Source organism: Lagopus muta, chromosome 3 (genome assembly GCF_023343835.1).
Source record: "Lagopus muta isolate bLagMut1 chromosome 3, bLagMut1 primary, whole genome shotgun sequence".
Lineage (NCBI taxonomy): Eukaryota > Metazoa > Chordata > Aves > Galliformes > Phasianidae > Lagopus > Lagopus muta.
In genome coordinates this window covers 69,854,606-69,869,663 of record NC_064435.1, presented here as the reverse complement: position 1 = coordinate 69,869,663, position 15,058 = coordinate 69,854,606, and the positions used below count along the sequence as shown (strand labels likewise).

Below are 15,058 nucleotides of genomic sequence, written 5' to 3'. Positions count from 1 at the left end.
TGACAGGACAAGACAGAGTGTCCTTCAGTTGTGCAAAAGGAGACTAAAGTTGGGTATTAGGAAAAAAAATCTCGGATAGCATGGTGCGGCAATGGCACAAGGAGATGGTGGAGTCACTCCCCCTGCAGGTGTTCAAGATATGTGTAGATGTGGCTCTGAGGGACGTGGTTAGGCACACGAGCGGTGGGTTGATGGATCGCCTGGATGACCTTAGTGGTCTTCTCCAAACTTAATGATTCTATGCTTCTGTTCCTTATCTCAGATTATGAAAGAGAACCAAACCAGCACAGAGCGTTTACACTATGCTGGTAATGCAGTTGATTACTACAATTCTTAAAGGCAGCCTGTTGCTGGCACGAGTTGCATAAAACGCCTTCATAAAACGCCTTCATACTGCTTAGGGGAGAAGAAAAAAACAAAACAAACAACGGGCCGACTTCAGCACGGCGGTGGTTTGGCAACAAGCTCCACGCCGAGGTGCGGAACTTAAGGCCGGGCTGTATGCCGTGCTGCGGGTGGAAATCCGGGCTCCGCGCCACTTCTGCTCCGGGCCGCGCCCCGCGGCCACAGCAGACGGGGCGGACCCGCGGCCGCCCCCACCCTCTCTGGGCGCGTCCTGGCGGCGGCAGGCGGCCACGTTGACAGGGCGGGCGGCAGGCGGTGCTGGCGGCGGGAGTTGGGTGTGGGCGCGCTCGTGCGGGCGCTGTCAGGGTAAACATGTCTTCGCCTCCCAAAGAAAAAGCCGAGACCCGGGCCGGACACCCTCCTGCTGGTACTGCCGCCGGGTCCCGTCTCTCCGCTCTTTTTCTTATGGCCTTCGGGGCGGGCCTTGGGGAGGGCCGGGGCGGCGGCGGTGGAAGAACGGAGAGGCCCCGAGGGGCGCGCCGCGCCCGGCAACGGGGCAACACCCGCCCGGGGCTGGGCACAGGTGTCCTCTCTAGTGCTTCGGCCCAGCGGGCTCTCCGCAGCGGGGGGTGGGAGGGAGGCGGCTGCTCGGCCCGCCGCGAAGGGCTCCGGCTCCACGTAGCCGCGTAGCGAAGTCCGCAGGCAAGAGGTTCAAGGCTGAACCTGTGGCGCTCTGTGTTTGCCTATGGAGAAGGTCGCCAGCTTGCCGGCCTCCGGCCCCTGCTGTGCCCTAGGACGTGGAAGCGTGCGTGTGCCCTATCCAGGTCTCAGACAGCAGCTTGCCATCCCTCCCCGAGCCGTTCGCAGGCTTTCTGGCAGCTTTCCTTCCTCAGCGACAGAGGCTGCTGTTCCCCTGTGCCTTCCTCTTATTCATTCTTTCCCAAAAAGCTCTCTGCTTGCACATGCTTTCAGGCCTGGTTGCTGCTGCTTTTGACACTTTTGGGTTCTGACCTGGGTGCTCATCTGTGAGTGTGTGTTGTCCTTGAAACGTGAAGAAGGTTTGGGAGCAGTCCCAGGGCCGACAGAGGTGCCCTGCCTGCACGGGGGGGGGGGGGGGGGGGGGGGGCAGAAACAAGCAGCCTGAGATAATAACAGCATGCCCTGCCATCTGCATGGTCCTGCATGCCAAGTGGAAACACAAACCAGGAGCTCTGTTTGCTCCTTATGTCTTTTTTTGTGTGTGTGTGTGTGCACAGTGGTTCTGGTACTGCGTTAGGCTGAGGGGATTGACGCCATGCAGTAGTGAGCTTTAGTTCTAGAGATGAGTAGGGAAAGAGGCAGAACAAGACACACACTGGCTTAGGCTGTTCTGGCAGTTTCCACCCAGTGCTGCTTGCTCAGTGCGGAGCAGTGGTGGGGCACAGGCTGAGCTGAGTCATAGCTTTGGTGTTGCATAGATCCGCCACCAGCCATGGATGGGAGCTCCTGTGTGCAGTGGGGGCCCATTTCTCGTAGTGTTGTTCTTTCACACACTGCTCATTTTTCTTCTTGACTACAATATTTTTAAAACGTGAATTTCAGTCATTGCTCCACAGGCTTTTCTTACGTCTTCCAATGTTTCCTAGTGGAATAGTTTTTCAGGTGTTTCAGTCAAAAGTGCTGAAATTCATCAGAGTTCACAGAATGATAGAAAGGTGTGGGGTGGAAGGAACCTTAAAGCTCATCCTGCCCTAGCCCCCTGCTGGGGGCACAGTTTATATCCACCAGATCAGGCTGTCCAGGGTCCCATCCAACCTGGCCTTGAACACCTCCATGGCTGGTTAGATCTCATGGTGAGCTCCTTCAGGCAACAGAAGCCATTGCTCTTGAAATTCGGTCTCCTTGAGGTGATGTAAATGAATGTTTGCTTCAGGATAAAAGAAATACTGAAATGTTAGATTGGTGCAACAAGAAGACACCTAACCAATCAGCAAAAGGGGGAGAAAGGAAGACTGGTAGACGTTTCCAGCTAGCTGCCTTGTAGTTGAACTTTTTTGTATTGTTGCTTATTTGATGGTTTTGTTTCAAAGCCTGTGTTCTCAACCAATGGTTTGTTATTTAAAAAATCTCCATAGGCCTGCTTAAAAATGAACGATGCACAATGCAAAACCGTAATTGGAATACAACAGGTTTTCCTTGCTGCCAGAGTGTTTCAGTATTTTCTCCCTTTGTAAGATGTGCATCCACATGTGAGCTGAAGGACTTGTTCAGCTGTTTACCGTTTAAGATCTTCAGCAACCCTGAGGGTGTCCTGTGAGTGTGCACCAATTCAGCTTTGGAAGGGGAATGCCAAGTCTGTCTATGATATGAGGGAAACGGATGTTTTACAGAATCTTCAAGTCATCCCAGGAAGGGGATGGTTCTGAACTAATTGTCAGAGGAGAGTGCTTCTGATGTGTTGTCCTTTGAATGCTTTGAAAATCCACGATGAACATGCTGACTAATGGCAGTTTATATTTACTATGGAGGCTGAAGCTAGGTTTTAATCCTCTATCCCAAGCTGTTTTAGATCCTTGAATAATAATGTGATGCCATCTGTTTGCACAGAGGTTTTAATAAGTCAGGAATTCTTCAAAAATAAAAAATAAAAATGAAAGAATAACCTGTAGGCAGTTTGAATAGTGTTCTTAAACAGGCTAGTTCTTAGCCAAGCAAAGCTGTAAATATGAGAACTTCATTGACTAACAGCTTGAAAGCTGTGGGTTTGCTGCCTATGGTTGTATCTGTAATCAATACCATTGAGTATGAATCACATGGATAAAAGTTAGGAAAGATTTGGATCATGAAATTGAAGCTGAATTGACAAACTGATTATATTTCATGTGCACTGAGAGCCCTCGCTGACTGCACGCAGTCTGCTAGCTTCCTCTCTGCATTGATCTTTTCCCATAGGTAAAACAAAAAAGACAAGAAAAACACTTGAAAAAAGAAAGGATAATGAAAGAGAAACCTTAAGACCTCAGGTTGGTAACAGGGTATACAAAGTGGCTTTGAACTCCTTTCTGAAACTTAATAAAGCTTAAGTTGAGGCCCTCATATATATCTGTCAGTAAGATCAATGCGTCTGTAATACAATGCTGTGTGGGTTTGTATGGCTTGCAGCAGCTGAAAAAAGGGTGTAATTACACTTTTAGCTGTTCATTTCTTCCAGTAACTACTCTGGATGAGTAAAGCAAGGTGATTGTGGTAATAGTTTATTTATGAAGCTTTACAGTGGATTCATGAAAATAGTGATGTGCTTTAGTTCGGCAGTAGAACAAACAGCTCTAAGTCAGGATTTCTATGAAATGAGGGCATACAATAACTCTTACTTCCACTGTTTTGTCAGATGCTAATGTTTGTTCCCTTAAGGATTCCCAAAAGGGCTTGTTTAAGGTTTCTCTTGGTCTTGGGTTTTCATACATCTTACAGTAACAGCTTCCATTATACTTGATGTGGTTCATAAGAAACAAATTACTAGTATTTAGCACTACACTCAAGGTGAACAGGAAGGAGCTGAAGATCTTGGCTAAGCTGTTGATTTCTAGAGGCTCTGAATGGGATTATTTCACCTGAACCAGAAGGTGTGCCCAGGGAGGGCTGCCCTAGGCCATGAAGCTACACTCTGCCTGTCTGAATGAGCTGTGGTCAGAGCAGTCATTCAGTTGCAGTGTTTCTGCAGGTGCCTGGTGCTTTCTGTTCTGGTGTGATTTATTTTGGAAGTCGGGAGTGCGGCAGTGGGAGGGAAGGTTAAATAAGAATGCTTACTGATTCCAGGTCACCTTGAATATGAAGCAGGTTGCTTAGTGCATTTCTGGGAGTAGCCGTACCCATAAGAAGAACGCAGGCTTCATTCATAGGATAAACAAGGCACTCCTGTCTGCAGCTCAGAGCAAACCAACTAATAACTAAAAACTCTCTCATCCAGTAACTGGACAAACAGACCTTTCTGCTGTTGTTCCCAGAGTTTGCTGGAAGGTGAGCCCCTCTTCATTTCATGCTGTGGAAGATGATGGTACCTCATCAGCTCCACAGCAGCCGTTCCCTAGTCCCCTGCCCTCACAGGGCCCAATGCCAGCAGCACTGCAGACTGAGGTTTGCAGAATTACCCGTCTCAGTACGGGAAGTGTTTTGTTCCTGATCCCAGGGCAATTGCTGGTACCTTCCTGTTTGGGGCATGTATTCTTAGCAATGTTCTGGAAGGTGGTTTCTCAGTTATTTAAGTCCTTTTTCTGCTCTATGAAGAATCTAAGCTCACGTTCTCCTAAGAATAGTTTTTAACTGACAAAATCATTGTAGAAAGTGTTTGACCAGCCATTGTATTAAAGTCTAGGGAAGTAGGAAATAGAATGAATCCTCTTAATCCGAGAAAATCTCCCAAATGGAGTATTTTTCCTTCAATTTGGGGCATATAATCATTTCTTCTCTGTTCACACTGCTGTGTTGCTGGGTTGAAATCTTTTGAAAAGGGAGATGAATTGTGGTGTGAAGATACTCTTTCTCAAGTCTTTTGAAACTAGTTTAGGTATTACTGTGTTGTATCATGGCTGGCATAGATGTAGCTCAGCTGTATGTACAGGAGGCTGGGGTCAGTATTTCACTTTTGCTTTCAGAAATTCAAATTATAACTACCTGCAGAAGGATCTGAATATGTTAGCTGTATATCCTTGCCAATGTCAGCTAAAAGAAAACAAGTGGCTGCCAGACTGATGATATATAATGGAAGAGGAGAGGTGTTTTAGACCAGCTAAATCCTTGGGTATTGTTTCACCTGGTTCTCTATTAGATGGTGAAAAGTTGCAGTGTGGGAACATTGTCCAGAAATGCTGTTTGTGACCTGGCAAATGGGTGATAGCATCCTCTACAAAAAAGAATTTGAAATGGAGTTAAGAGGGTCTGATTATGCAGTGAGACTAGGTTTAAAAGTTACTGTTAAAAAATAATGGAGGTAAAGCAAAATGAGTGCTGCAAGTAAGGATTTTAGGCTTTCAGAAATGCCGTGGTGTCAGCAATTTAGCTGGTGGGTCTTGCTCTTATTCTAGCTTGTAGACTTTGATTAACTAAGTTAAATCAAGATATTAGAGCAAGATAATGCTTGATAACACTCAGTGTTTACTTTTATGAATAGACTTGAGTTTGTAAGGAGATTGCATCTAGAAAAAATCCAGAGGATTTTTTATTTCTGTTCCATATTTAACACTATTTGTATTTGTTACCTAATCTTTCTGTTGTTCCCTGTCCCACATGAAACATGTCTCCAGAATAAAACTAAAATATTTCAACATGTGAGACAACACAAAAATGGTGAATATGCTGTGTATTTTGTTATTGCACGATAATGGACACAGTTTTGAAGGTTTGTAAAAGGTACTTTATTTTTCTGTTGATTGCTAGTCTTTAATATCATTTATCAAATCAAAATCTTTCAAATATTACATGAAACTTAGAGATCTATTTAACAAATCTGAGGACCTAACATGCACGTTTTCTTGTGGGTGGTTACTCTCTTTGCCTTCCCCAGTGTAGGCTGTAAAACTTAAACGCAGCAGTGTGTTTCATTGCTGCTCTGAAGATCTAAGTCAAGAGCTTGCCCTGTTCCTAGTCTTCAGAGATTTGCACTGAGCCTTAGTCTCTGTGAGGTGGGTAGCAAGGGGCTTCAGAAGTCCCAGCCTGCCCTAACCATGGCAGCAAGCTGCTTCAGTTCCCTTCAAGTCACCCACACATGTGCCCTGGCACTGCTCGCACGGTGTGCCATCTCTGAAGCTGCCTATGGACCTTCTACTTGTGTAAACAAGGAGCACAAACTAGCCTGTCCGTAGATTTTTTTTGTTGTTGTTGTTGTTGTTGACTGCTGTAGTGCTTTTCTGATGTGGTTACTGATTGGAATGGAACTCTTCCAGTTTGTTGTGATGCATCCTCTTATATCCAAGCAAAGATGCAGGTTGGGCAGAGAATGGCTTGAGAGCAACCCTATGGAGAAGGATTGGGGCTGTCAGTTGATGAAAGATTCAGCATGAGCCAGCACTGTGCGCTTGCAGCCCAGAAGTCCAACTGTATCCTGGGTTACATCAAGGGAGGTGTGACCAGCAGGTCAGGGGAGGCGATTCTGCCCCTTTGCTCTGCTCTCATCAGACACCACCTGGAGTACTGTGTCCAGTTCTGGAGACACCAGTGCAAGAAGGACATGGAGCTGCTGGAGTAGTTCCAGAGAGGGGCCGCAAAGCTGATCAGAGGTGCTGTCACACCTCCCCTGCAGGGATGGGCTGGGAGAGCTGGGGCTCTTCTGGTTCAGAAGAGAAGGCCCTGAGAGACCTTACAGGGGCTTTCCAGTTCCTGAGGGGAACTATAGGAAAGCTGAGGAGAGATTTTTTGTAAGAGCACGTAGCAAAAGGATGAGGGGAAATGATTTTAAACTGGAAGAGGGTAGATTTATACTACCATTCCATAACTATTCCAGTGACTAGAGTCACTGGAACAGGTTGCCCAGTGAGGTGGTGGATGCCCCCTCCCTGGAAGTACTCAAGGCCTGGATGGGGCTTTGAGCAACCTGGTCTAGAGGGAAGTGTCCCTGCCTATAGCAGGGGGTTGGGAACTAGATGATCTCAAAGGTTCCTTCCAACCTACAGTATTAAAACAGAAAGTCCATCAGAAGAACCCAGCCTGTTGCTCTCCTTAGTTGCTGTAGTGTTACAGTCTGGATTTAGATCTTATTTCATATTTCACATGGGTAGGAGAGGATGTGAATGTAACTGGATTTGCTTTCACTTCTCGATCCGTATTTCAAAAGGATGCATTTCATGATTATGTCATTTCTAAAACATGGCAAGGATTTGAAATGTGGTAATGATGGTCTTGCAAAGTAAAAAGCTCTATTTTTAATGCAAATTGAGTCTTCCTAAAACTTGCTTTTTACTATACTGTTTATGATATTTTAATAAATATTACCACTATAATATTTGTGTTGTGTTTCTCACTTAAAGTGACAAATGAGGTTCTTCTGCCCATCTTGTTTTGTGGGAGCATTTAAAGTTTGTGACCTTTTGGATACTATTATGCAAGCCATTGCCTCAATTTCTTCTGAGTACTACAAGTTAAGAGGTAGGAGAAGAGTTAAAACAGACTTGAATATTCTGAAACAGTCTTGGAAGCAGGTGGTGAAATGAAATGCTCTTCTCAGGATGAGCAAAGATGTCATGATGTGAATGAGAATGACAGATGTAGATGTTTCTCAGATTTGCTGCTATTAAAGAGTTTGGGCCCCTTTTTCAGACAGTGGTTGTTATGTTACTCTGCAAAATACTGTGTGTGGAGAGGTCATCAATAAAGCATTTGTACTTGTGCTGATTTAAGTGAGGTTTTGTCTTTCTCATTTCTGTTCCAGTTAAAGCGGGTGGGATGCGGATTGTGCAGAAACACCCACACAGTTCTGATACCAAAGAAGAAAAAGATAAGGATGATCAAGACTGGGAAACCAGCAGGTGAGTGTTCTGGTTTTGTGAATAAGCTGAACTAATTTCCATTGCCTTGAGCATTATCAGCAGTTTGTTTTACTTCCAGATAGCAAAGCAATGGTACAGTTGTTTTCGTATTATAAAATTGATTTTAAGCAAGCAAGTTGTGTGCTCTGTGAAGGGAATTGGAAATTCTGGCATTTTTTCCACACTGAGCCTCCATTAAATGAGCAGGTAAGAGAAGGTTAAAGGGAAATAAAACACAGCAGTTCAAGTAAGATATCATCTTTCCTAAAAGTCTCTGAACATCATTTCAGGCTGTGCAGAAACAGAAGCTGGGCACATTTGGACACAAGCTTTAGTTGTCAGTCTCCATATGAGATTGTCTTGCTGTGTGCTAGTGGAGTCCTTTTGCTGTTCAGTTTTTACTTCTTTCTCTGTAAAGCATTTGGCAATATGGTGTCAAGGCAAGTAAGAATGAAGTTATTAACATGAGCCACTTTAGGTGGGCGTTCTGCTGTTTTTGTGGTGGAGGATACCAAGACAGACAGCTGTTATGTGATAAATCTGCTTAAAATGCTAAGTGACTGCTGTGTAGAAATGAAAGCAGGAGAGGTTCAGTGAACTAAGCTGTATGTTCAGAATATTCATACAAATGCTTCCTAATTTTTTTGCTGCTTTCTTTGGCTTGCTCTTTTTTTGTTTTTTGTAGCCAGCACTGTATTTACCTAGAACTCTTACGTGCTAGTTATAATTGCATTGCTTTGTCCTTACAATTTGCTCGTAGTAAAAAATAAAATGTGAGTGCTATTCTTGTACTTCAGTGAGACTGACTTAAGTAATGTTTATTTAACATCTAAAACAATGCTAAGAAAAAATAAGCCTTGCAAAAGTGTCTGAATAAAAACTGACTACTGTTGGAAAACTGTTCCGAGTCACAATTTGCATTGGAAAGAAGCAGTGCTCTTATGAGGAGAGTGATTTTAACTGATGTATTCAAATGAAAGGTTGGAAAACTAAAGTTTCTGCCATTTCTTTTCTAACCAAATTAGTCACCTTGTTCTTCTTTTTAATGGAGCATAAGTTGGAGCAGAGTCTGTATTGCAGTTAAATTTTGTCCAAAGGAAGGAATCACATTTTGTGGCTAATTTAAACTTTGCTTGGGCTTACATGCTTTTGTTTATCCTGTGTGTTATACCTGCTGTTTCTTCTATTTCCTTGGCATGCCAGCATCACAGTGTAGAAATCTCAATAGGGTCCAAATGACAAGGCTTTTATTACTTATTCACTGATCTAAACCTCTGGTATAGTTTAGTTATCTGCTTTATTTGTTTCTTTATACAGGATTGTCATTTTCCCCTGTGAGTCAAATAGTGTAGGGAGACGTTTAAGTTCTACCTTGGTATTTGTGGCTATGTCTGCTTCAGCAACTATCGTGGCATGATAGGAGAAAATCTATAGGTGGAAACATTGCAGAAGACTTAATGTTCACACTGTGTGTGCGTTCTGGAGACTAGATTGTTCGGTACTTTAGACTGAATGACCAATAAAAGCTGGCATGTGTTAGGTGTGTCCTTGAAGTACATATCCCAGTTTAGTTTTGTCTGTGAAGAGTCCAGGTTGGGCGCCCGTAGATAATCCACAGTGCGAAGAAAGGTGAGGGCAGTAGAATGATTAGCAGGTTGGGAGGGCAGATCACCTCCTGATCTTAGTTAAGATGCTGACGTTAATTACATTAGTATTGTAAAGCAGATGCAGGATCAATTTTTACTCTTGAAGAGTAGAAAGTGTGGTATCTTCTGTACCTACTTCATTAACTAGAATTTAGTTAGCCGTTGCACCTCATGAAATCCATTGCCTTAGCAACTTGATCAATTTATTGTCAAAATATGCACTTAGAGCCTGCTCTTTGCTTTGCTTTTGTTTTAGACCATCTGTTATCTGTCTTTCAGGCTCTTGTGCATACTTATTCTTGAGCATGTTTTTTAATGCAAACAACATTGGTTGGAATTTCTTTTAAGTCTTCCTGTGAAGGAAAGTGGCAGGATGAATATAAGGAGCATACCTAGGTGGAAACCAGCATGGATTATAGCATTGTAAGTTTCCTAGCAGAACTGGGAAACCTCTCTCTAAGAGGGTAAAGAGTTCAATGTGCCTATTTTAGGTTCCTGCAGGAATACATCTGCAGCTGATGGCTGTACATTCTGTAAATGTGAGCAAGAGGTTATTTAGCTATAGACAGGATAAGCAAGTTCCACAGGTCATAGTACATAAAGCTGTCAGAATTAAATTTACGTGCCTTGCAGCATAACTGCTTTCCTTCTGGAAGGTGCGGTCCTTAATTCTGTGCCTCTGCATCCGGTGGTCCATTGTGACCTTCCAAAATGTTTGTATTTCTAATGCCAATGGAGAGAGGTTTATCAGCTGTGGTAGAAGAAGCCACTAATGTTCTGTTGTGGTTGCTCTGGCATCCGTATAGTTTTTGTCAAGAGACGTAAAAGTGTTTCTTCCCTAAAAAGATGTTTTTAACTTTCTACTGTTAAATTTTCAGTCCTTGCCATTTTAAGACAGCCATTTTAAGGCAGTATTGTTGATATGATGCAATCTCTACTCCATGTTGCATTCAGAGTCAAAAAAAAAAAAAAAAAACAAAGCACAAAAAACAAACATGTTGAAGCAGTTCTTAGTAGGTGTTACCAGCAGCTCACAATGATTTAAGAGAAAATAATAAAACAAAGAATAATAGTGTGTATGCTCACAAGGAGGCTACAGTGATCTTAGCAGTTATTTTAATCTCATTGTAGGTTTACTTAGGACAGACTAGTGGAACTGGCAGTAAGTTGTGGCAGGGGATTTCAAGTTCTCTTAGAATACCCTGGGAGCTTTTGAGAATGTGCCCTTTCCAAGACTGCACATCAGCATGGAAGTCTAAATGGTTGTTTAACAAAAATAAAACCAAAAATACATTGAGCTAGAGTTTGTAGAAGTGCTTGTGGCTTTGCAGAGGTTAACATTGTTTTTGTAGTGTGCTTGAAGGATAAGGCATTAGATTAGTATTTCTAGAGTTAGTGTAAATGAAGCTGATAGAGGTAACTGAGGTAATTAATGGTACAGTGACAAAGCTACCTATAGAATGACATTCACCAGGTGTATCTTTGATATTTCTTTTACTTAGTTCAATACCTTGCATTCCAATTACTGTAATTTAGTTTCCAAAATATTTTATTCAGTCCTGCTTCCTACAGTAACAGTAGGAAGCATTCATATTTGTTATTTTGGACTTAAATTCACAGTTAGGAGGACAGCTTCTTAAGTGCTACATTCTTCTCTTTTATGTAAGTGATATTTTTCTTAACACATTTTCCCACCCCATTTTTCATCTTCTGTCTTAATCTTTCGCACAGAGCATTTATGATTAACAGATGCTCAAGCCTAATAAAGTTGAGCTATGCATAATTTAATTACATAAACAAAAGTAGTATTAGCAGTTTTCAAGCAACTGTTTCTGGAGAATAACTTTTCCTGATGACCAGTCATGCAGAGAAGTAACAAGATAACGCTGTGACCTGTGTTGAACCTTATCAAATGCATATATTGTTACAGATTTAGCTGTAACTACCTGCCAACAGTTTATGGGTGGCTTTGTGAGGGGGCCCACGAACCCATGAGCTGGGAAAAGGGAAAGGGGGAAAAGGTTAGGAAGATGGGCCTGAAAACAAAACAGTGGCAGTGATCTGAGGAGAAACAAACTCATTTACTAGAGAAGATAAAAGGAATGCAAGATAACACACTGTAACACACTATAATTGGAATTGAAGCTAATAAATAAAATGAGTGTCCAAAAACCAAAGGCTTTACTCTAGTGCTGAAGGTGAGATGTTCAGCCAGAATGAGCAGAAAGGTGAAAAAGAAGGACCTCTCATGATGTGCAAATAGTTCTGTCTTTCCATCTGAGCAGAAAATAGAAACAGAACATGTAAAGTCCTCTGGAGCATGTAGTATGTAGTTCTTCTCTTCTGAGAACCGGGAACCTGGAACTGTGGACAATCCACAGAACTAGAGCATTAACTCTTTAACTCCCAGTGCACTGCATGATGTTATGATGTGAAATACCAATAACAAAAAACCATAAAACAATGACACTATCTAAAATAGTGTATGTAATACTGATTTTTAAATGCAGAACTTCTGTAAAGCAGGAAAAGTGTTTGTGAATATCTTTGTTTAAGTGAAAACATCAGTATGTGAATAGAAAGGAAGAGAAGCTAGACAAGATTATTGATGATACATTCTCATGCAGGAAGATGCTTCCAGTATTCCTCGATGCTTGAAAGTGTAAGTCGATAAAACCATCAAAGTGCTTCTTATTTTGTTGTATAGGTAACTCTTTTTGTATTCCAAGTATTCTGTGCATGTTGAAAACAACTAAGAAAAGATCTGATATTCCACCCCTCAAAGTGAATAGTAGATATGCCATCCGCCTCAGTGAGAACCTTGTTCAGTCTCAAAGAAACATATGTTGTCTTACGAAATTCACTGGAATGCTGAGTTGATTTGTCAGCCAAGCTGGTGTAAGAAGAAGATTGTAAAAGAATGAGTCTGTGTGATGTATTCATATGTATTCTGTGTGGTGAAGGAAGTGAGAAAGCTTAGTCATATGTGAGAGTAAAATGAATGTGAAGGGAAGTAGTATCTTGAGTGACAGAGTTCATGTAGCATGACGTTCTGTGTCTGTACAAAATGTAAGATCTAAGATAATAGCTTCAGCAGTTATTTTGCATTGTATTTTTCTCTTGGTATCCTAATGCAGTGCATGCGATAAAGGTCCCTATGCTAGCTTGAAGGTAGAAAATAGCACTGAAAGAGGGTGTTACGTGGGTGTTATAATGCATAAAAATCTCCAAATCCAAACAGTATAATCGAATGATTTTCATTATGCCAACTAAGCCCAAATTGTTATTACTTAAGTATTCAGCAACTCTGAGATCCTTTCTAAAGCTAACAATCTGAATTCCTATTAGAAGAAGCTGCCAAAGAAGCAGATGCTACTCGTTTATTTAGAATCAAAAACCTGTGTTTGAAGTGAAGCCACCATGAGCTAAAAATGAGTAGGTGTGTGAGATTGACACCACATGTGCCTAGAGGGGATCTAGTTTTCTCAAGTAGCACCTTCATTTCCCTTGTTTTTTTTTTTCAGCCTCAACTGTGTTAGGGTCTGAAGCAGCTTAGTATGAAACTAAACTGTAGAATTATCTTTTTTTTGAATTGTCTTTGGGACAAACAGGAAGGGATTTCATGCAGCTGGTCCCAGACCCTTGTAGTAGAAACTAGAGACACATGAAAAACAAAGACAACACTAAAACATTTGTTACGTTATTATCAGAGTTTTATTTAGTCTGCTGTAGCAGTTGGGAGAGCTGTTCCATTGTAGCAGATTACTTGCTTAGAAAGCATTCAGTGCAGTAGATTTGCTGCCCTCTGATTTATTGCAACATTTCAGTGATTGCAGCTTGGTTGAAGGCATCCTGTTAAATAAACTGCAATTAGCAAAAAAAAAAAACCAACAAACCAACTTCAGCAAGAGTTGCACAAATCTCAGTTCTGATGGGTTTGGGTTTCTCTGGGACTTCCTGGGAATTCCTTAGAATGTGTTTAACACTGTGTATGTATAGGGCTGGGGCTGCTAATGCATTCATGTAGGAGCTGCTTTTCTTGCTGCAGCATACAACGAAATGCCAGGGTTTACATGCTGGGAGTTTTCTTTAACATGAAACAGGATATAATTTTTTTTTTCCTTCTTAGACTTCTTTAGCTTTAATTACCAAGGATTGCTTCCTGGAGATCAGTTTTGGCATAGCAATATTTGGTTTAGTACATTAAATCTCCTATTTAGATTTGCTTCCATTACCTTTAATCTGCAGCATAAATTTTGTAATTCAGTGTTCTTCAGGCTACAGTCACCTGCATAAGTGCAAACTGAGCTTCTGTAGCAGATAAGAGTGAAAATAGTCATTGAAGCAAAGAGAAGAAGGACTTGATTGACATGTTTTTATTTCCTTTTTTTTTTTTTTTGTTTTAAGATATGAGTTGCACTGTTAGTTGATGATTCATGATCTGCCAAATCCAACTTGGTTTAAAAAGCAAAAAAAAAAATCCAATACTATGTTTTAGCTTTCAAAATATGTAAAGGGAAGGAAATGTAAGAGTGGCTGGAGCAAAAAAAGGTACCTTGAGTCTGGCATGGATTTTGTACAGATCTTTATCTTTTTCTCTCCCAGGTGAAGAGTGAGGAAAGCAACCTGGTAAATACAGATTAAAGACTTAGTTACATGTTAGTCTAACAAGCATAGTCTTTGCAAATAAATCCTGCAGTGAAACTGGTCAGTCTATAGATAATTGTGAATAAAAGGATGTTTTTGATTTAGAAGCTTTATTTGCTTCTGTTTATCCTTCATGTACTTTGTCTTCCTTAATGTAAATTATTGGAATAGATGAATACCAATGTATACAAAGAAACCTGAAAATCTTTATGAAGAAAACAGTGCTGTGATTCAGTGTCTGGTACTTGATGTTCGTGACTTTTCCTACTCAGTAGTGAGCTTCTCTTTCCCCCTTACTGCACTCCTGGTGCGATAATTCCTATTTAGGATGCAAGTCTGTGGTCCATCTGCTGCTAAGCTGGGGGTTAGGGAAATGTTCTTCACCGGTGGGTGATTGGGGAAGAGATACTTGAAAGCACTTAAAAATTGATAGGTCAGGGTGCAGCAAGGTGATGGCACTTGGAACAGAAGATCAGACCAGTCACTTTCATGTTCCTTGCAATCTTAATTGTTCTGTAATACTACAAAATAAAAGTGATATCATAGAGATTATCAGTAAATCAGGTAGAGGGGAGATGTGAGATGCTTTTATTTTCTCTCTTTTGTAACATAAGACTGTAATATCCAGTGAAAATACAAGGTAATAGAAGGAAATATTGAACATGTGGCCTTTCTTAGATGAGCCAGTGGCTCTCTGAACAGTGGCTCTCTTGATTTGTGTGTGTAGAGAATTTTTTATGATCATATATCACAGCAGTGTGAAAATCTAATAAGGATTCCTTTAATTGCACTGTAGACTGTATTGCCTCACACACTGAAACGTTTCCGAGAGGCTGGCAGTCTGGCTGCTGTCTGAAATATTCATGTGGTTCTTGGCCATCTTTGCTAGATTCCTGTCTCTGGCATGATAGTAAGGTTGAGTTA

General features: G+C 41.7%; 1 protein-coding gene and 1 long non-coding RNA gene across 2 annotated transcripts in view; one reads left to right on the top strand and one right to left on the bottom strand.

Moving 5' to 3' along the window:
- The first annotated feature begins 599 nt into the window (after nt 1-599).
- Nucleotides 600-15,058, top strand: part of LOC125690296 (death associated protein) — a 39,899-nt gene continuing 25,440 nt past the window's right edge. The window contains exons 1-2 of the mRNA XM_048938466.1: nt 600-772; nt 7,745-7,841. Of these exons, the coding sequence (XP_048794423.1) occupies nt 718-772; nt 7,745-7,841 (152 nt within the window). The 5' untranslated portion in view covers nt 600-717. The remainder of the gene's footprint in view (nt 773-7,744; nt 7,842-15,058) is intronic.
- The window catches only part of LOC125690297 (uncharacterized), a 28,256-nt gene continuing 26,412 nt past the window's right edge, over nt 13,215-15,058 (bottom strand). Inside the window, exons 3-4 of the long non-coding RNA XR_007375592.1 lie at nt 14,043-14,113; nt 13,215-13,339 (exon numbers count right to left, since the gene is read on the bottom strand). This is a non-coding gene — a long non-coding RNA (uncharacterized LOC125690297). The remainder of the gene's footprint in view (nt 13,340-14,042; nt 14,114-15,058) is intronic.